This window comes from Camelina sativa, chromosome 16 (assembly GCF_030686135.1).
Source record: "Camelina sativa cultivar CO46 ecotype springtype chromosome 16, ASM3068613v1".
Taxonomy (NCBI): domain Eukaryota; kingdom Viridiplantae; phylum Streptophyta; class Magnoliopsida; order Brassicales; family Brassicaceae; genus Camelina; species Camelina sativa.
In genome coordinates this window covers 3,896,219-3,918,175 of record NC_141895.1, presented here as the reverse complement: position 1 = coordinate 3,918,175, position 21,957 = coordinate 3,896,219, and the positions used below count along the sequence as shown (strand labels likewise).

The following is a 21,957-nucleotide window of genomic DNA, read 5'->3' as shown; positions in this document are numbered from 1 at the left end:
TGTCCTTCAACTACAAGTGAATTGATCGTATATGACCATCCATATCAAGACTTAACCTTGATCTTATAGGTCAGTTTTAATCCTTAAAGGTAGAATCAGAAACACCAATATCCTCATCGAGAAACAGAGCCAGGAATAGCAAATGAACAACCACATAACCAAGATGCAATAACTTGGAGTCAAACAGAATCATAATCAAAAATCTGATTAACTAGATTATACTTAAGCTATAATCCTGTCAGATTCACAAAAATCATCTCAAAGTTAACTTTTTTTTTTCTTCTCCAAGGAGTGATATATAACTGCAAAACAAAAGGATGGGTTCTTAAACTGTTGAAGCAAAGCAAAAACACTGTTTCTCACTATTAAAACTTCTTCTACAACATTTAGTTCTTAGCTGCAGATCGTTAACCATCATCAACATTGAAAATACAAAAAAAAAAACTGAAACTTGCCTTTGAAAAATAAACTAAGCTTTGAGACTCTTCTTGTTACCAAGACTCAACATTTCCTCAGGAATATTCTTAAGCTGCTTCCTCTTCTTAGACTTAGCAATCTTCTTCAAAGTCTTAGGGTTTGAAATAATCTGAAGCTTAGTACCAGTTCTCATAACATTCTCCTTCTTCCTCTTCTCCCTCTCTTCCCTCTTCTTCCTCTTCTCCACCTTGTTACTCCTTATCTCTTCCTTTAGCTCATTCATCCTCTCCTTATACGCTCTCTTAATCTCCTTCTGCCTCTTCATCTCTTCCAGATCCGGTCCCTTGTTCCTCACAAACCTCCCCGAAGATCTATGAGTTCGCGGCTGTTTCCAGTTCCTCCCCGAGACTTTCCCGGCGATTACACCGTCGTACTTCGGTCTTTCAACCGCCACAGCCATTGGTTTGTTTGGATCTTCTGAGGATGCGACGGCGCTTCGTTTCGCTGAAGGAGGACCGTTCAGATCGATGTCCATCGACGCTTCATCGCCGATTGCTTCGGCCGCGGCGGCGGCTTGTTCTTGAGATTCTCGCTTACGTTTGTAGGTCTTGCCGCCGAACCCTTCGTCTAGGCACCGGAAATCTACGGTGCAAGCCATCTTCTTCTTTGGAGTCTGGTGGTGGCTGTGAGAGGTTTTAAAGAAATTTAGGGTTTGAGAGCATTTATATGAGTGGGTCGATGGAGACGACAAGGTTACAATTCCGGTTTATAGCCGTCCCACTCAAATCTAATAACCGAACCCGATTTGGTATGATTCATTTACTCTGGTTTAGTTAATGCCAGCAGGCTGCAGCTAAGAAAAGTCTAATCAAAATTGGTAGAATTAATTTTTTATTTATTTATAACCAATCAAATTGTTGAACAAAAAAAAAAACCAATCAAAATAATTCAGATAAAAAACAAAAAAGTTACTGGATAAACATCCAATTTTTAACTGAACACTAGAAAAAGGGAAAAAAAAAAACCAAAGTTGTTTGAATCCTAAAACCATTGTTACTTGTGGTTTAAGCAATAGTTTGACAACTTGAGGAAGGAGTACTAGAGGAGCTGGTCTGATCGGAGCGGGTCGGAGGAGAGAGAGCCAAACAGAGTTTTCCTTGTTCGTAACGGAAGGACCAGACTTGAATGTCGTCATTGGCTTCAAACATCTTGGCGTCAATCACATTGTTCCAACCATTGGTTAATACATATTTCCACTTGCCATTGTTACCGCTCCACTTCCTTAAATCAACCTTATAGTTATTCAACTCATGATCCACCAAATCCACTTTCAAACCTTCCTCTTGATCATCAGTCTTCAACTTCTTCCAATGTTTTCCTTTCTTTTTTTGTGTCAAGTTCCAATGTTTTTCAATGGTGTCGGTCTCCTCCTCTGTCAAAAAATCTAAAGTCTCTAGTTGGGTAGCATGCATTGAGAGACACGACTGGCTTTTGTCGAGGTCTGTCTTTTGCACCTTCCTCTTTATGGTCAGCTTTGGATCGTATCCTTCCCATTCTTCCATCACTTACACAAGCCACTCTGGCGTCCAAGAATCATCCATGTTTTCGGGTATTGGAATATCAACAACAATGGTTATCTCTCGTTCTTTCAAAATAGCTGATTCTTCCAACATATCCAGCTTCCAGAACTTACAATCTTCGTCGTCAGATTCCGCCATTGTCTTTTGATTCTCTCCAAGAAATAGAACGAAAACACTACAAAAGAGAAAGATGTTTCTTTGTAAGCAAGGAAGCAAGCTAAAGAGAGAGAGAGGGAGAGAGAGAGTATTGTAATGATCTCCTTAAATAACATAATCTTACTCAGGTTCTTATTAGGATTCGCTTTTGTTCTTTTCCCATCCTAACTTGAACTGTTAAACCCTAGGAAGACTATAGAATCTTCTAATGATATTTATTTATTTATTTTAGTTCTCACTTTTTTTCTTTTCCTCATGTTCTTTTTCTTTGAGGTTAATGACAAACAAAAATAATATTAAAATTAATACGTGGTCAGCCAAAGTAAAAATTAACAATGTCATATATTTTTCTAGCGTTGATTTATTTTTTTTGTTTCATCACTTTACATTTTGAATATATTACATTATTACTCACTGGCAATCGCTGCAAGAAATATCAAATAGTATAGGAGGATAGCTTATTTTCCTGAACTACTATGAACATGACTGGCCCTAGGGCTGTTGTGGCCTAAAGCATTTTTTATATGTGATATTTTATAAAAATAAAAAAACTACAAAAACTATCCATTTTAAAGTTCGAAACCATGACAAGAGACTTTTTTCCATGCCAGATACTTTCATGTCTGAAGCTTGTTGATGACAAATTTTCTTCACACAAACAGACTCCTCTTTCTGAACCAATTGCTTCTCTTCAGAGGAGTCATTCTCTTTCTTAGCTGAATCTGACTCTTGCATTGAATCTTTTACCAAAACCACTTCATAATCAGAAGTTTGTATCGGAGGGCTTCGAGGATTGATGTTTCCAAACCGAACATACAATCGTGACTTGAAAACTTTCCAGTTTATGAAATATAAATGCTTAAACCAACTCAAAGCATCTCCTTCCAAGTGCGACAACACCAAACATATCTTCTCCACATCATTATTTTGAGAAAAACGAAAGAATCTTTCAACCTTCAAAACCCAAATACACGGATAAATTCCATTGAAAATAGGTATTTCGGCTGGCTTGACCAAACCATCTCCATAGCCCATCATCAACGTTGATTCACCCTTGCTCAAAAGTGAATTATCTTTCTGATGTTCCATTGATATGTTGAGCCCTGAATCAGAAAGGTTTACCTGCGGTGATGGCAGAATCATGTTTGCAATTGCAGTGTGTTCCCCGTCCAGTGATTGCCTTTCAAAACACAAATCCACGTCGCTATGCATTTCTTTCTTCTTCTTCGAGACTTCAATCGGTTTCTCCGCAACAGTCTTTGCTATGTATAGTTTTGCAGAAGATTGCTGTTGAGAGGATCGCTTTGTCTGAAACGAGCGTTGAAACTCCTCCCAACTTCGTTCTCGCTCCAATTCAAAGGCGACTCTCTCAGGATCGTCATAGGTACCAAAAGCACATAACAATGATCCTTTCATCGCGTGCCAACTCTCGTAAGGCCTCCCCGATTCAACATGAGGAACAAACTCGTCTGCATCACCTTCGATGAAGCCATGTGCAAAGTGTAATCTCTCAAATATGTGTAATCTCCCAATACAAAGCGAGTCTCCATCCAATCAAGCCAAGGGCGCAAATCAGATCTCGCACCTATGAAAATTGGAACTGCAACGAGATCCATGGCGTTTGTTTCGATCTGTGACCACGAATGCACCATTTGATAAGATTGAAGGTAAGAACTCTTCTCTCTTATCTATTCTCAATCCACGATACAATCTCAAACCCTAATTGATAAGTTTGGAGTTACAATTATCCAATCTCATCACCTAAGAACAGAAACACAGCTCTGATCTAACAAACTCACAATCTTGATCACGCAGGATAATCTTCACAATCCTACTCTAATTCTATTTATACTCTAAATTCTTCTCTTTAGCTCTTGTCACGTGCCTCCCACATTGCTCTCTTATCATCGATCCATAGCCGGCTCTGGTAGTCCTGTTGGGTTCTATTTCGCGGCCAATCCAACAACCAATTCCTGCTTCTTCTTCTTGTATGTTCTCACGAAATTCCAACCCCTGCGGTTCGTTGTTACTATAGTTTAAACGTTTTCAGATCTCGAATTAGGACTCTATAGATAGTGGATTTAGATTTTCTTTACACTGCTTTCTTCATTGCATACTAGTGCCATAGATTTAGAGGATATACATAAATCTGATCTCATAGATTGGTTTAATACTCGACTACTCGTTTCATTGTTAGTCTCTTGGATAATAATGTCTACTTATTTGCTGCAATTTTGTAGTTTCTCTCCTCCATTGGAGAGTGAAGGTTTTTTTTTAATTATGGTTTGTATTTTGGAGTAGAGTAGAAGAAGGTGGACATGAGAAGGAGGAGCTTGTAGGTCAAAAGGATGAACTTGAAGCTCAAAAGGAGGAGCTTGAAACTTGAGCTTGAGAAGGTACTCGGAAGACTTTTTTGTTTTTCATAAACCAGATCTAAGGTCTTTTCCTTGTTGATTTGAGTTATTTTTGCAGACTATAGTCTCTAAAACGGTTCTGAGATCGATCTTCACCAGGGAACCTCTCAATTGATGGATCTTCTTCAAGGTCAGAAATTCTTTGATTCGCGATTTTGAATTCGTCTGCTTCTTCAGTCCGAAAGTTTGTAGGATTTTGTTGACTCTTAGCTTTGTTGTTTTTTTCCCCAAATTTAGGAGCTTTGGTGTGTACTGTCATCTTTCCTAAATTAAATTTTCTGTGTACTTGTATACATATGGTATACATATTTTCTCAACCTTTTTTTTTTGATAGAGTTATACTCATATTGCTTGTGACTTTCAAAAAGAGGATAAGGAGATTGAAATGGAAGATGCAGATAAAGAAGAAGGTAAGTTTGGCGTCGGGTTGCTAATTGGCAGTGGCACTTGGGGAAGATACAATCTACTTCTGTTGATGAATGATGATGTGTCATTTTTTGTTGTCCACTACCGACGAGGTAAGTTCCTTTTAACTTGTTTGTATTTTATATGATATATGATTCTCTTTAGGTTAATTTGGGTTTGAAAGTTAATAATTTTTTAATGGAGATAGAGAGAACCTTCTCTTTTCTAAAACTGCTGAACTTTGTTTCGTTTCTTCTTGTGTGCTCCAAGTTCTAGAGATAGAGAAGCTTCTCTTTTCTTTTAATTACAAGATATGTTAGTATTTTGAATGGTTAGTTAGTACATTAGTGTGATTGTTCTTGTTTTGTCTAAGTGTTTAGCTACGTTACAGGTTTTTGCATTGAGAGATGGACGATAGTGATGGTAAGCATCAAACTTGCTTAATTGGTTTGGTTTATGAAACATCAATTGGTGAATCGTTAGTTGTTTGATTTCCTCATGGTTCATGATGTTTAAGTTTCATGTTCAAGATTTGTCTCTATTTGTCTGATGCTTGGCAGTGAATTGCTTTACTAAATGTTCTTGCACTGTTGTTTTGTTTGATACAGGACGAGCCTATCTGAGTTTATTGTTCCGTTTGATCAGTATATGGAGTATTTAAAGAATAACTACTCCATCAGCATGAGATTTAAAATGAGATTTGAAGGCGCTCCTGAGCAGAGGTAACAGAAGAAATTATTTTTCAGTAAAAACCTCCTCCAGAGATTGTGGAATGGCCAGAAGCTGGTGATAAGCCCATACATATATAGGCTTTGATCGTCTCATGAGTATTTTTTTTTACCAAATTATATATATCACTAGAAAGTTACCCACGCGATGCATGGGTTATAAAATCAAATATTTTGTATGCAAAATGAAATTTTTATTAAATTATATATAAAATGTACATGATATTATTTATATATGCTTTGAAAAGAATTTAAATATATATATTTATAAGTTTATAATTATGAAGTGTGCATGTTAAAAGGACAATTTTCACAAATTGCATAAAAATAAGTTTTCGTTTTAAACTTAGCACATCATTTTTAAAATTCTAAAAATACTAAAATTGCATCATACTTTTAATCGTATACTCTAAATACTAAATCATATCTCTTCAAAATTATACCATAAATGTAAAATAGAAATTCAAACCAAAAAAATATAGATAACCATTGGAAATGGTGTAAGCTTTTTTTTTGGCATAATGACGGATGTAGCAAGGGTTACAGGAAAATAGACATGAGGTATGATTGGTAACTCAAACAATACCAGTGCGATATAAAAGTAGTCTTGTTTTTGTACAAGTTAATCTACGTGTTAATTTATACCACTTTTAACGATTGACATATATCTATGATAAAAGTATTGAGATTACAATATGTACACATATATATATATATATTGATTATTTTCAATAGGTCTCTGTAATGATTTTCCGTGTAATGAGAAAGGATGTTGTAAAGTTTGGGAAGTGATTTCAAAGAGGCATAACGAAGTACGTGATTTTTTACCATATATATATGCATTACACGGTAAAATTAGGCAAAGTAAAATATTTTTGTAATGGGGATAAAAAACTTTTAAAAACAAAAAAAAAAGCAAATTTACGAAACAGAAACTTAGAAATATATTGAAGTTGAAGATCAGAAGACTTATGAGAGGAATCTAAGGGACCTAAAACTATAATATTATGAGTGAATGTTCAAAGCCAAAGATATTGTGCTTTAGCATTGGGCTCATCTTCATCACTGAAGACTTCCAACTATAGTTTGAAAATAAATAAAAAATGCATTACAAAACAATGCAAAAACTTTAAATCATGACTATCATAAAACATAATCCTTTTAAAGAAGCTAATAAATATTGACAAGACTCTTATACCAAAAATAAAAAAAAACATTGACATTGTTTTGTAAATGATTTCTTCAAATAGTCATCGATATATTAATCTATTAATCATCATACTGTAAGACATCATTTTAAAAAAAAAAACTTCATAAGAAAAAAATAAAATAAAGTACCATGGAAAATGATGGGAAAAGAAAGACATATATGTGCATGATCGTTTTCTTCGTTATTAGTCATGTGAGCATTAGATCTTATATAATACACTAAACATTTTATGAAGTTTGTAAGAAATTCCATTGACACATTATTCTGAGTAAATACATTCATGACAATAAATACAGTTATAAAGCATAATAATTGTAATTAATTCTGTCATATGCATTATTGCAACATGAGTAGTTTGAACAAAAGAAAACGTCCACCTATAATGTCTTAAAGGTTATTGATTGAGCGAAGTAAATGTAACCTAAAGAAACTGAATAAGTAAAATGTCTCAAATTAAAAAATGTGTGTAGACAATTTAGTTTTAGATTAGCAATAATGTGTCTTTTATTTCATTAAAATTGGAAAAAATGACACATGTTAATAAAATAGAGTGGTGCCGACAATTTCTCAGAACTCTACTTTATTATAGTTTAATATATAGTATATATTGACAAGTAAAACCGATAAAAATAGTTAATTAATAAAGTTATGGTTGTGATAAAAAATTAGTGAAGAATTTATAAATCATAAAAACAAAATAGAATAAATATTTTCTTGTAAAGTAGATTACTGTTTCTTTAATAAAAGTAAACTATTAAGATTTTTATGAAATAATACTAAATAAAAAACCAAAAATAATTAAAGATTTGGTAAACAAAGAGTAAAGAAATTTAAAGGAAAATTAGTGAATAATTTACAAATTGTATAAATTAAAATAGATATATTCTTGTAAGATGGATTACTTTTTTTTTAAATTAGTGAATAATTTACAAATTGTATAAATTAAAATAGATATATTCTTGTAAGATGGATTACTTTTTTTTTACCAAAGTAAACTATATAGAGTATTGCTATGAAATAATACTAAATAATACAAACCCAAAATAATTAAAGATTTGGTAGAAGATAAAAGAAATGAACACTTTTCTAAGTAAATAATTTTACATTTAAAGGATCAAACTAAAAATTAATGTAAAGTACACGTGTCGGCAAAATAGAACGCCAAATGTCGCATCTATAGGCAAAATTAGAAAAAACCATGTCATATTATATAAGATATTACCTTTCTGTTAGTAGATGTTTGCATGTTTGATATATGTTACTGTAATATGTGCTTGATGTGGTTTTCAGATAACGAAAGAACCTAAGGACTTAGTTCACTAGTGGATAATGGGGATCCCGTGGATAATGTCCCTAATGACTGGCTATTCCCGAGATACAAGGTTGTGGTAATGTCTAATAATCTGGAAATTCTCTTAGTTTTTTAGCCTTGAGTTAAGGACTTAAGTTATTATGAAAGAGCTTTGCTTTTCCTCTGATTGGAAGTTATATGAAGATTTTGGATGTTTTTGATTAATTAACTGCAGGGTGATCTTAGAAACAAAGGGGACACTGAGAAACTCTTTTCCAATCAGAGGTATTGTGAAACTTTTGAAACTCAATTTGTGCATATTTTATATTCAGGTGCAAATTATAATAAGTTAATATTCTACTTCTTGCGAGGGGAAACAGATTTGATGCTGTGATTCACTTTGCTGGTCTTAAAACTGTGGGTGAAAGTGTTGGAAACCCTCGTCGTTACTTTGATAATAACTTAGTTGGAACCATCAATCTGTATGAGACCATGGCAAAATACAACTGCAAAGTGGTTAAGATCAGAATCCTTCACTTTTGAATATGTGTTTCTTGTTCTAGTTTAGTTTACCAAATTTGTTCGGACTCTGGAGTTTTTATACAGATGGTCTTTTCATCCTCTCCAACAGTTTATGGCCAACCTGAAATAGTCCCATGTGAGGAAGACTTTGAGTTACAGGCAGTGCCGTGCCCAGATTAATCGGGGCTTAAGGCGAGATTGAAATGGGTTTTTCTTAAAAAAAATTTTTAAAATAAATGTAAAATAATATAAATTATTGAAAATAAAATAATCTAATAGTCTTTCTTATATTTCAATAAACTTTTTTCACCAAATGCTCATAATCTAGGTTCTAAAAATTTAAGAAAAAACAATATATCAAATCATCACAATCATAATTCATAAACAAAATTACTATAAAAATGAATTAGTATATTAATGAAGATTTAGAAGCACTGAAGCAGGTTTTTAACCGTTTTAAAGAAAAGCAAGTAAATAAACAAAAGAGTTCTAAACTAGATTGTCATTTCTAAGAGGAATACATCTTCTTATGTTAAAGAGTCAAAGCAAAAAAAATAGAACCAATGTTATTCATAAAATATAAAGTCTCCCTAAACTATTGTGATATACCATATTTTTAAAAAATTCTTTATATTTTGGGGGCTGAGGCAAATGCCTTTTTTTTAACCCATAGGCACAGCTCTGGTTACAGGCTATGGTCGTACTAAGGTACCTCATCTAGTCTGTTTTGTTCTGTTTTGAGTCCATAATTTTGAAAGTTGTATCACTTCTTACTGAGACCTTGATAAGCAAATGATCTATTTGTGTAGCTGTTTCTTGAACCGTATATAAAAAGGTGTAAAAGCCTCGGAACCATATCATATATTTGAGACAGAGGAGTAACTAGTATGTAAGCGTGCCGCCACGACCGAGCTCGAGCTTTGTTACTAATTTCTTTTGACTTAATTTAGTGAAAGCTGAAAATATAAAACAAAATTATCGATCTTCATGACTAAATGAATTCAAAACGTATAAACGTATAAATAAATTCTCGATAATAGTTTCCGTCATAACTTTTCAGGATAACCTATTATTAATTAATTTGTGAGTGTGATTAAAGCAAGAGCAATTTCTTAGTGTGTCCCAAGGGTTATTGGTTTACTACCCAAAATATAAAACTAAATTCGAAAAGAACAAAAACTTAGAGGGGCTGTAGTTCAATTAAACTTAGAGGGTCTGTAGTTCAATTAAACTTAGAGGGGCTGTAATATTATCTTTTGTGGAACTGATGTTAATTCATACACTTCCAGACAAAACAAAAACTAAAAAGAGTTCTTCTTTTTTGTTCATAAACGCAAGTCGATGTCAGATTCGGAAGTAGCGATGTCAGATGATTTACCAGGTACGACGAATCCAAACTCTATATATCGATCTAAAAAGGATCTATTATATAAAAATCGGTGGATCAAATCCCTAATTTCGATTTTTTTTTTTTTTTTTTTTTTTTTTTTTTTTCCGGTCGTTTCTCTCAGAGTGGACTATCATGGAAATACCAGCGTATTTAAAATACGTGCCTGGTACTGAGCCTGAGGATGTGTATATTCCTTATATAAGACGTGGTGAAAACGAAGAGCCTAATCTCTCGCCTAAAGAAGAGGAACGCATCATCAAGGAACAAGTCATCGAGAGCGAGGTTAGGGTTCTTCTTTATTCAGTTGTCTTTTTATGATTGATTGATTTTTTTTTTTTCATTCTCTGAAAACATGTAGTGTTATATTCTTGGTTAGAAAATATTATTGTATGTTGTTGATTTGTGGGGGAGTCTAGTGCGAGTAATCTCATATTCTCTACTTGGAAAATGCTATTGTTAATTTTTTGTGGGGGAATCTTTGGTTTATCATATAGGGTTTCGACATTGACTTCAAGCAGTTCCGCTGTCTTTTTAATTACCGACCTCTTAATTTCGATGATAACAATGAGTACGTCATGGAACCCGAAACCACGAGAGAGTTAATGAACCGGCTGTCTCGGGAATCTCTTGAGAGATACAATGAAAAGAAGGTCGAAAACTAACTGTAGTCTCTTTGTTCAAGAAAGATGTGCTTTGTTCTCGTTTACGATTGGTTTACCCTTAATTTGTTTCGAAAACACAGGATACAAAATATGAATTTGTCGAGGCTATCAAAGCCAATTTTTACGCGACTGGTGCTGCTTCGGTAATGTATTTCATTACCTTTGAAGGTATGGATCCTTCTAATGGTCAGCCAAAACATTTCCGAGCTAGAGTCTGCTATTATTATCACTGTCCGCCCTTGTACATCTCATGCTATCCCACACCTGAGAAAAAAGGTACTCCATTATTTTCTTTTCTTTTCCTTTTGTCTTTCCTAATAGACAGCTTTTAGACCAGTCATAGGTTTATTTGGATTGTTTTGGCAGTGATCAATCCATTGAAATTACAGTGAAAGAAGGTGTCAAGAAATCAAGGTATATGAATGAAATATCTATCTAAATTATAAAACGTCTTGTTTGTTTGATGAGTCTATTCGCTTAACTTTTAGGGGGCTTTCACTTTGCTGAATGTTTCTTGTTTGTTTTTTACATTGATTGATGATATCTTCAGACTGATAGAGGAGCTATCGAATGTCTAAAACTGGGTGGTGCTGAGGCAAGCACTGTTGTGATAATTGACCGAGTCTCATCATATATCCGAGACATGTACTAATTTTATTGTTTGCCTTGTTCGCTTCCTCTCTTTAGATCTGTTTGTTGTTCAAACTTTTAACTAGAGTTCAGATTCTATGTGTTTCACAAACTTTCATTAAAGAAAACTTTTAACTAGTGACTAGCGAGTTATAAAATATAGTACATAGTAGAGGATATATATATATTATGCGAGACTACGGTGCACATAGTAACACATATATCCCTATCTATACAACCCAAAACAATAACAAATTACTACGGAAGCGAAAGACTCGAACAAGATTTATCAACTAACTTTTCAAGAAGGCATTATTACTAGTCAAATTCAATCAAACCAGATCGTCTTACACAACAACAGAATGCATTTTAATAATTTAACCTTATAACATCTCTGACATCAGTGAGCTCTCGCAATGGAGATTCAATTGATTTCATGAGTTTCTCGTTCACGTTTTTGAAACACGATCACTAGTGCACAAAGCTCAAACCCTTCCCCTGAACCTACTTTTATGAATATGTTTTTAATTTTATGAATGGACTGAAAGTAATAACTTAATTATTATACGACACATTAATTTATCAATAGTCACACATCTTATATAAATATATTAGAAAGTAAGGTTTCTTTCCTCAAATTATTACACACCCTTATTATCATCTTTTATGGTTACCAAGTGTCTTGAGGTAAAACAAAACAAAACAAAAATACATAAAACAAAGTGCGAAATAGAAGATTTTCATTCGTTTTATAAATTAATATTTGTTGCAACGTGCTGCACCACATGGAAGACGATTCCTTAGTAAATAACCAGCAGATTTCTCACCCTTGCACGTCAAGTACTTGATCAAGAAGCTGCGTAGTATTAAACGATTAATAGAATTCTCAACAAAATAAGAATTACATTATATAGTTATAATGAATATATACCTCTGGATACATGTATGCCATTATCAAAGATTGATTTCCTTTATGACTAACTTTTCTCGCAATTTTCCCAAAGCCATTGTTACCTCCCCATGTGGTTCCCCATGTACCTTGATACTCAAAGTAATGAACCCCATTTCTCGTTCCAATCCCAGTGAGTAGAACTATATGATTATCTGCTTCGGTATTCATGTTCTTTGGACCATAGTATATCTCATCCTAGTTAAAAGGAAATACAGTTATATAAAACTAGACAAAAATATTAATATTATTCTAAATTAAGAAGAATTTTACCCACCTTACGGCTTCCCTCGTATTGCTTGGTAACTCTTATCTGAGCGGCAATTGGTCCTCGCGTTTTCAGCAGTAGTATTATTTGTTTTTCATCAATATTTCCCTCAACAACGATGAAATCACGGATCTTGAAAGCCATTTTATCCTGAATTAAAAAAAAAAAAAAACGTAAATTATAATCAAATATTCTACTTTTTTGGGGCCAAAAGATCAATTATACTAATAATTACTTGACAACATTAACTTACTTTTACTTTGTCACATGCACTTTTGCTGATTTTATGTTTTCCCACAATGCATTTGCACTCCCTTTCCAAAACCAAGCCATTTTCCTTCAGAAAATTCTTCAGCCCATTGTAGTTTTTGAGAAACCCATTGGAAAATTTTTCTTCAATATTTGCGGAAAGGTGTTTTGCAGAAAGCTTCAGAAGCCCTCCAACTTTGTCGTGTATGTATAAATGAGATGCTACCACCCTATTGAACACTATGGTCCAGCAATATCCTAGTAATACCATTTAACATATTAAATTTTATAAATAAATAAAGTAACCAAAACATACTTGATGAAATCTGTGTGACCAAAGCATTTATCTTGTAGTTTTCCTTAGTGTTTACAATGTTTTCTTTCTTATTTTTTTTTTTTAGTTGAGCGTTGTGTTTTTTTTTTCTTTACAATTTAAACTTGGATTTGTTTTAGCTTTTCTTTTTATATAGGATTTATTTTAAATAGATACGGCCTGTGCTTTGTTTAAGCTTTAAGGGTACACAATGCACATTTGACAGAGTACACAATTCTATTGTTGATTTTAAAAGAAAACAATGCTTTTCTCGTAAAAAAAAAATAATCTTTTTCAAATGCTAATTTAATACAATTAATATATGTAGCCATTACTAAAAACAATTTTTTATATATTGTAAATAACAATAAGAAATTAATTTTATACTTATCTTTTATTTTATATATAATTTTATGTAATGATCTTTTAAATTATAATTAATATTGGGAAATAAGGTAAAATTGAGACAAAACGAAAAAATGTTATAAAAAGAAGAATTTTTTAGCCAACAAAAATTATTTATCTCGAAAATAATTATATTATTTAAAAATGATAATTTGTGATAATTGAGAAAGGAAAAAGAACTTTTCAAAAATTAAATGAAAATGTTAAATAAATTTAAAATTAAGGATATATACGTGCCACTTTTTTAGATTTTAAAATTAAGGTTTAAAAGATTATGGGCTTAGAGTTTATGATTTGTGGTGTAGGTTTCTCTTTAGACCTTAGAGTTTATGTTTAAGGTTTAGGTAATTCTTAACTCTTCCTTAATTTATCGATAAAAATACTTACCTACACTTCCTTGGTTTATGGTCGGCAGCAAAACTAGTTTGTTATTTCTTGGATTTCTCCAACTCATATTGTAACTACATCCATCAGGGAGATCCTTACAAGAACAATTAAATCCATAGAAGTGAAGTGATAGAACCATATGTTGCTTTATTTGAGGTCAAAAAGTGAAAAGTTGTTTCCCTCGGCCTCGATGTACAACAAAAGTTAATCATTGCTTCGTTGAACTAAAGTCATTTCATTATTGTCCCATTGCTTCGTTTATTGATGAGTTTAATTTGTATCTTCGGACCTTCGGTCGATCATTTCAGTTGGCCAGATGCTAACTGTCTTAATCGTTTCTACTCAAAAATGTCGATCCAATTTCCCATAAAAAGTTGACCATCAATCAAGTGAGCTATTCAAGGGAACTTAGGGCATCTAATAAAACTTCTTATTTTGAAGGGAGCAAATCTTCAAAATGAAGATTTGAGGGCGGTTTGCTACAACAATAAATCCTCAAAAAAATCTTTTAAAGTTAATTAATTTGCAATATAATCCTTAATATTTCCAAAATTCACTAATAATGGTAAAATCTCATAAATAAATCTATAACATACATTTTATATATTATACAACACAAAACATTATTTATTCTATTATACAATATTCAATATTGCATAATCAATGTTACATGATAATATAAATTACATACATAATGATTAAATATCTTATTATATAAATATTGGTTCTCAAAGTTAGTAATTCACCAGATCATGACACGTGTCAAGTAGACTGATAAGATGTTGACACGTGTCAAAAAATCTAAATTAAAACAGAAAATTAACAAAACTAATCTATTTTTCATTGTATGTTACTTATATTATACGTGTTTTATCAATAAGATTTTGACATATATAAACAAAAAAAATAATTCACTAAACATGTATATTATTAGCTTATTAATAAATAAATAGTGAATAACAAATTTAAAAAGAATAACATAAGTTATGTCAAAAGAATTATTATTTTTTGAAACATAATAGGACAGCTTATTAAGAAAATAACATTATATCTACATAACATTACATGTTTCTATCGAAAGCTTTGATCTTTGTTTTTTTTTTCTTATATAATTTTGTCGATCTATTACGTGAGTTTTTGATTCGTGCGAGTTTTTCAATGCAAGCTATCAGATGCAATAAATGAAATCGAAGTATATAAGCCCGTTAATTTAATCGAGGATGGAGAGACTGATGGAGGTTCCAAAAGTGATTCTATAGTTAGTAGCATTATAAGTTTGGAAGATAAGTCGGTGGTTGATGTTTTTGGTCAAAATTTAGAGTTGTCTTTTCTGAATAATGTTGATGATTTTGGTATTGAAACAAGAGCTGCTTGATCGAGTAATTGAGAAGCAGTTCCAAATTTGGGAAGTTGGAACGGTATACCATTAAAAAATTGGTTTCGAACTGGATTTATGTGGTTTTCTATCGAATTAGGTTCGCAAAACCGTTTAAACCAGGTATATAGAGAAATATTTGAGAATTTTTGATTCGGATAAAAATAAGTTGAGAATTTATGATTCGAGAATATTTGAGACGAGGTCATAGCTTTTAATTGTTTAAGTACAATTGAATATTTCTGAAAAGTAAATAGGTTGTTGATCCTTAACGTGATTATGATATATGTCATGTTTTGGATTGTATATAAAATTTCTATTTTGTATATATGAATTATCTAAGATTTATATATATCATCCTGATTATAATTTTCAAATTTTTATTTTTATTATATTATATTAACTTTTTCAATTTCTCAACTTTTATTGGGTTAGTAAAAAATCATTGTTATCGAGTAGATAATTTTTACCAATTGTTCATCCAAAATATCTTTGGAGTAAAAAAAACTTCATGGTTAAAGAAATTATGTCACAAAACAATTTTAGTAATTATAAGAACTATAATTATGCCAAAATGAAAGTAAAAAAAAACATAAAATTTGTTTAATTTGTTTAGAAGACATTTTATAGGTGGTGATAAAAAGCATACTTTAACAATAAAATAATTTTCGGTGTAAGAACATATTTTTAAGTGGTTACTTATTAAATGGTAAAACATAGAGTAAAATTATATGTGGTTAATTATTAAATGTTGCTTTGATGAATTTGTTGCATGTAAAATATTTTGTAAATAAGTTGTGAAACGTTTTTGAAATATGACAATAATAATATTTGTAATAATGAGTATTTGGCAAAAGTTTTAGTGAGATATAATTTAGTTTTAGATTATTATAGTAATTGTTATAATATATTAAAATATATAAATATAAATACATTGTAAATTCAAATATTTTCTCTAACTTAAATTATTTATATATTTACTTTAGGAAATATTTTTTTTATATATTTTCAAAAAATTGTTTAAAGTTTAGGATTTATTTTTTTCAACAATTTTTAAACCCGCACATCGTGCGGGCCCTTATCTAGTATATATATATAACACACAATACAAAATTATTATCAAACAATATCAAAAAATACAAAACCTTATATGATAAAACAAAATTATATGTTATTTTCAAAAAACATAAAAGAAAACATGTTAAAGTATAAATTACTCAATATAACTATTTCATAGTGCTCTCATATATGATTAATTATTGCATTATTGTTGTAAAAATAATATTTTGTAAATGGTATATCTTTTTTATATAGAAATAATTTTAATTTAGTGTGTTTAAATTTATATAGAAATATTTATAACAATTGAATTTGATAAAATTATGTGTAAAATATATATTAAAGGATTAAAATGAAATTTGTATAAAATATTTGAGGGTCTCAATAGTGCACCCTCATACTATTCAAATCTTTAAAATTTGAAGGTTTAAGGTTTTTTGCTATAGTGCTACGGAGATGCATACATTAGTTATTTTTTTATCCTATATGTATATATATATATATACACGTATATTCGTCTTTTGTAAATGCCAAATTGGAAGTTGAAAATATTGACTCAATGTCTCTCTCTCTCTAGAAACTTATGGTTTATTAACCAATAAGTTATTGATTTGATATTGGTTTTCTATGGTTCTAAATTCTAATCTTTAATAGTATATTTTTCTTATCAAAAGTTACCTTTCAATCTTTATTTATTTTGCATGCCTGATGTACATATATTTTTGGGATTATACAAATAAATAAATGGAGTGCCCAATATAATTATATGTGTTGACACGTATACTTATCGCCCAAAATTAATTTCCCGTTTGCTTTATACAAAGTTTATTTTTTGATTTGGAAAAAAATCGAAGATATTTCATGCCTATGATATTTTTGTGTGTGTATATTTTGCCATAAGTCTTCATTTATGTACTTTCATAATTCAATTAGTAATTTCTAGCTAAGTATATAAGATTATCCGATTCTAAATTTGATGGGATGGGAAAACAACTTTTTAGGTTACACAAACATACATCAAAACAAAAACGAGTTAGTATAATTTGGTTTACTTGATCGAAAAAATAAATAAAAATATGGTTTGAAAACCAACATCTTTTTTTGACAAATCCAGTTGTATGCTTCTATTGGATTTGACAACTTAAAAATTATCCAACCCCATATTAATATACTTCCTACATCTATTTGTTTTGATATATGTAGTAGAGGAAATACAAGCCATACATGTCCATTCATTTATAAACAGTAATTTGAATCAGTTTTTTTTTTTTTTTTTTTTTACTTACGTCGATTTCCTTGATCCATCACTTCTCTTATAACCCCCATCACGTCATCCCAATCGAAATTAATGTTTCTAACTCCAGGTGGAAGATCCTATGAACACAACAACAAAAAGGTAAAGATTAATATTTATGTTTAAGGATTAAATAACAAACTTCCTTTTTTTAAAATAACAAACAAATAAAACTTAGTCAAGTTAGAATCAATACACTGTTAACAAAAATGCAGTAACAAATATATAAGAAGAGAGGATATTTTTCGTCCGACTCCGTCAACTAGCAACAATCAAATAAACGATTGGTTAAAGATATTAACAGTTCATGTTTTGCAAATGACACAACACAAACTACAAATTACCCTAATTTCTTGTGCCGGCTTTGCAAGTTTTTTATTTTTCTTGTTACCGCCACCACCATAATAGTATCCGACGGATCATCCATTCTGTTACTTATATGAAAATGGATATGTTATTAGCCGTTAAAAATTAATTATTAAATTGCTTCAATATTCTTATAATCATAAGAAACAAAGAATATATAATTGATTTTATTTTCAACTTTAGATGAAACATGTGTTTAACCAACTAACTTATGAACCCAACTTGTACGATCTGATAGTACAACCTCCTGTTCAACTTCATGTTAAAATATATGTCCAATAAACAGTTTATGAACCTCTGCTAGTCTCCCTATAACAGCCTTTAGTGCTTTACTCTAGAATCTCTAAAGCCACACCTGCTGTAAACATAATCCTGTAATAGTTTTTCACAATTGCAGACCTTACCAAGAAGAACCTTGGTACCAACATCATACATTTTCTCATTATCCATCAATACAACTTGACATGTCTTCACTATTGATGAATCCTCACTTAACCTTCATGTAAGTGAATTCCCTGAAAAACTTAATGATCTTACTAGACCCACTAGTCTTCTATTAGTCTTGTTAGCATAACATGCATCTTTAACCAACAAAGATCTACTTGAATCTTCCCCTTATACTCACATGCTTCCTTATTAAGTGCCAACAAAACACTTAAACTTCCTGCAAGTGATACCTTCAGTAGATTCATCCACCAGATCATCTCTGTAGATGCAAACAGGTAAACCATATCTTTTCTATTTCTGATTCTCTTCTCAATGCAGATACACAACCCCAGTCACCTTGCGACAGCCTTGTAGATTCTTGCACTTACTTGCAAATTCTTGCACAGTCCTGCAACGTCTACAAAAGTCTTCTTGAGATTTTAAGTCACCTTGAAGAGCAAACTCCACCTTGACAAAGAAAATCTCACTGACTGCAACTTCGACTCTTGGTACTCTTCTGCATTCTCATTCTCTGTAAGCCTACCTTGATTGTAGTCTTTTCAAATCTCTAACAACCTGATTCATTCCTAAGACTTAACCATTCACCCAAAACCTCTCAAATATGACCAGATCAACATAAATTGTCTGGTCCATCTTCATACTCATCTGAATCTTCAACACAACTGGATGACCTAACAACCCTCTTACACACAGATTCACCTCTGAAGGCGTCCCTTAGTAAATCCGTGACTCCTATAGTTGTACCTTCAACCAATTCCTGAACACCACCACACAGACTTTCAACAACCAGACCAAACAAGATACTATCTTGAATTTCACGTCGTTGAAGACGTCTACATCCTTGTGTTCTTCCAGTGTCTAGATTCCCTAAATTGAAACAGCTTTGAGTATTCAAAAGCTTCAAAACAGAACATCACATTTACCTTGTGATCGCATCGGAAACTGAACTCCTGTTTTAACAAGTTTGAGCCTTTTGGATGATGTTTTGATTCCCTCTTCACAGCCATGTGCAAATCACCTTCATACATCCATCCATGAACCTGAATCAAACACTGCAGATAACTCTACCTTAAACCAACCCCATATTTAATTTAACCTTCGATCAATAACACCTTCAAGATCATGAGTCTTCTGCAACAGTCTTTAGATCCTCCTTGTATGTTTACAATGTCATGCCTAAGTCTGTGAAATCCTGAATCTGAGCTCTGATACCACTTGTTGAGAATCGCAGACTCCAATTCACCTCTGTAGTGAATCGCCTACCGCGACTCTGCCCCTACTCCTCTTCTACTTCACAGATCAATATGCATATCATAAAAATAACACAAAGATTTAACGAGTTTCCCTAATGCAGAGGGTACATCTCGTGTGGGAACCTTCTCCCACAAATATGCACTATCAATCACTCAAGGTTTTACATAGTGTTTCATATACAAAGATTAGAGAGCAACTACAAGGAAACCAGAAGAAGAAAACATAGAGTATCTAGCTTTTTTTCTTCCCCACTCTCTGTCTCTGGTTCAGCTCTCCCCTCTATATATAACCAAGGAACACCTCCAGAACCCCAAAGAAGCAGCTCCATCTTCGTCTCTCATCAGAGTGTCATGAAGACACCTTAAATCTAGACAAGGTTATGTCCGACTCTCAGCCCTTCGACCCCAGCCAAGCTTATGCTCCTTTATCATGGTTTTGCGCACAACTTCAATCTCCATGTACGACGCCCTGCGCATGCTCTCTGCACTGCGTCCTGTGTCTCTGCATCTGCCCTGCACATCGCTCTGCGCTGTGCCCTACAGCCGCCACCAAGGTACCACCAGCTTCTTTAGTGCGTCTTTTTGATTACTGCTTGTTTCTTCAACCCTATATTCCCTTATATAGTGAAACCCTAGAGCTTATGTCGGTTTAACCTTGTAGACTACACAACCCGGATCCTGAATGGGCTACACACCAATATCGGCCCAATTCATGGTTTAGACCAAATAAGCCCATATGAAGCAAACATTTACAAGAATTTCGGTTACATTTATCTCTCAGGCTAGGTTACGTGGCTTGAACCAGCGTTTTTGCTGTGGAAACCTGGGGGTCGTGGCTATGAGAGACCTTCATACATGACTAAGACTGAGAAAGATGAGCCCAAGTTCACACCAGAGGAAGAACTAAAAATAATGAGCAAAGAAGTTAATGCAAGTGATGTATGTCCCTTAACCTATGGTTTATTATGACATTGAGAGTTTAATTTGATCGGATGTGAAACATATGCATGCAGGGGTTTGATATAGATCTCAGGTCCTTCTGCTGCGTTTTTAACTACCATCCTGGGATTATTGATTCGCATCAGTTCGTTGATGAATCAGAAACCACCGAGGATTTACTCAAGAGACTCGCTTAGAAATCACTTGATGACCGTAATCAAGAAAAAGTGAGCCAACTTAGTCTATATGTGATAAGACTATAGAATATATATACATAGAATGCTTCTAAGGTCAAAACGACATCTACAAACCGCCCTTATTTCCTAGCCCTCTAAATACATCGTTACTCGACCATAACAGCCAGACGTTACTGCGACTACGTGTGTAATGCTTACGCGTTTTCTCCCTCAATCGTCTCCTCAAAACGTCTCACAAGTTTCCTTACACATCCGCAAAGAAGAAATCCACATTGTGCTCACGAGACTCTAGACCTCACGTACCTTCATCAACAAATGAGGTAGAGCTCGAGTCTCTCTTGTAAGATCTAATAACGTTCAATAACATCGAGAGGATGGTTACAGGGAAGGGAAGATAGTAGACGATATTGTGTCAAGGACAAAGAAGAAGTCGAGCTAGCTGTTCAAGAAACCTTTAGTTTCTATAACTAGTACGTAATAGCGGCTTGAGGCATCCCGGAGAATACTTGCCCTTCATGAAGATTTTGGGAGGAATCTGTTGCACAAGTCATGGATGAAACGTTAGCAGCGTTTACTTGAAGAGTGTTTGAGCGATTAAGACGGTAATATATACTATGGTCTTTCACATGCTCTCTTTGCAACAACAACAACTTGAGTATTACACTGACGTATATCAAAGACCCAATGATGAAAACTAATCAAACACAAATCCACTATAAATATCTACATATATAAATATGTCAAATCATGGGCGCAACGCAAACCTACCATAAACCAACACTTTTTCAAAACCTAAACACAAATTTTTTGGAGAACAAGAGATTGTGACTTTGACGTTAATTAGGATCGTTGATTTTAGTTAGGAGTTTATGACATTGTTAATCCAAACATTAAACTACCATTAATTTTATTTCTTGTTACTATTTTAAGGTGCTACCATTCAGAGTCGTAGATTTTCCCAAAATTTTGAGGAATCTTCATCCATATCACCGGCCCTTTTTAGCTTTCATTCCAGCTATAAATAAAACACATACACACAAACAAAATATAT

At 32.6% G+C, this 21,957-nt stretch overlaps 2 protein-coding genes, 1 long non-coding RNA gene and 1 pseudogene across 4 annotated transcripts; 2 read left to right on the top strand and 2 right to left on the bottom strand.

Moving 5' to 3' along the window:
* Positions 1-333: 333 nt before the first annotated feature.
* LOC104749723 (uncharacterized) lies at positions 334-1,152 on the bottom strand. The gene has a single exon (XM_010471405.3). The coding sequence runs from the start codon at positions 1,073-1,075 to the stop codon at positions 470-472; it is 606 nt and encodes a 201-aa protein (XP_010469707.1). The 5' UTR covers positions 1,076-1,152; the 3' UTR covers positions 334-469.
* A 329-nt stretch (positions 1,153-1,481) lies between these two features.
* Positions 1,482-1,979, bottom strand: LOC104753356 (B3 domain-containing protein At2g31420 pseudogene; annotated as a pseudogene).
* A 6,391-nt stretch (positions 1,980-8,370) lies between these two features.
* On the top strand, positions 8,371-8,884 carry LOC109129644 (uncharacterized). The gene is made up of 3 exons (XR_002035927.2): positions 8,371-8,486; positions 8,582-8,717; positions 8,808-8,884. It is a non-coding gene; the product is annotated as an uncharacterized LOC109129644 (long non-coding RNA).
* Positions 8,885-9,931: 1,047 nt separating this feature from the next.
* LOC104749724 (UPF0725 protein At4g28920) lies at positions 9,932-11,543 on the top strand. Of its 2 annotated transcripts, XM_010471406.3 has the most exons (6): positions 9,932-10,104; positions 10,235-10,395; positions 10,608-10,763; positions 10,856-11,051; positions 11,142-11,189; positions 11,326-11,543. In XM_010471406.3, exons 1-5 carry the CDS (start codon positions 10,065-10,067, stop codon positions 11,165-11,167), a joined length of 579 nt encoding a protein of 192 aa, XP_010469708.1. In that variant the 5' UTR covers positions 9,932-10,064; the 3' UTR covers positions 11,168-11,189; positions 11,326-11,543. The 2 variants fall into 2 exon arrangements, with proteins under 2 accessions (XP_010469708.1, XP_087346448.1); XM_087490322.1 differs by lacking the exon at positions 10,608-10,763 and having other exon boundaries at positions 9,973-10,104.
* The last annotated feature ends 10,414 nt before the right edge of the window (positions 11,544-21,957 follow it).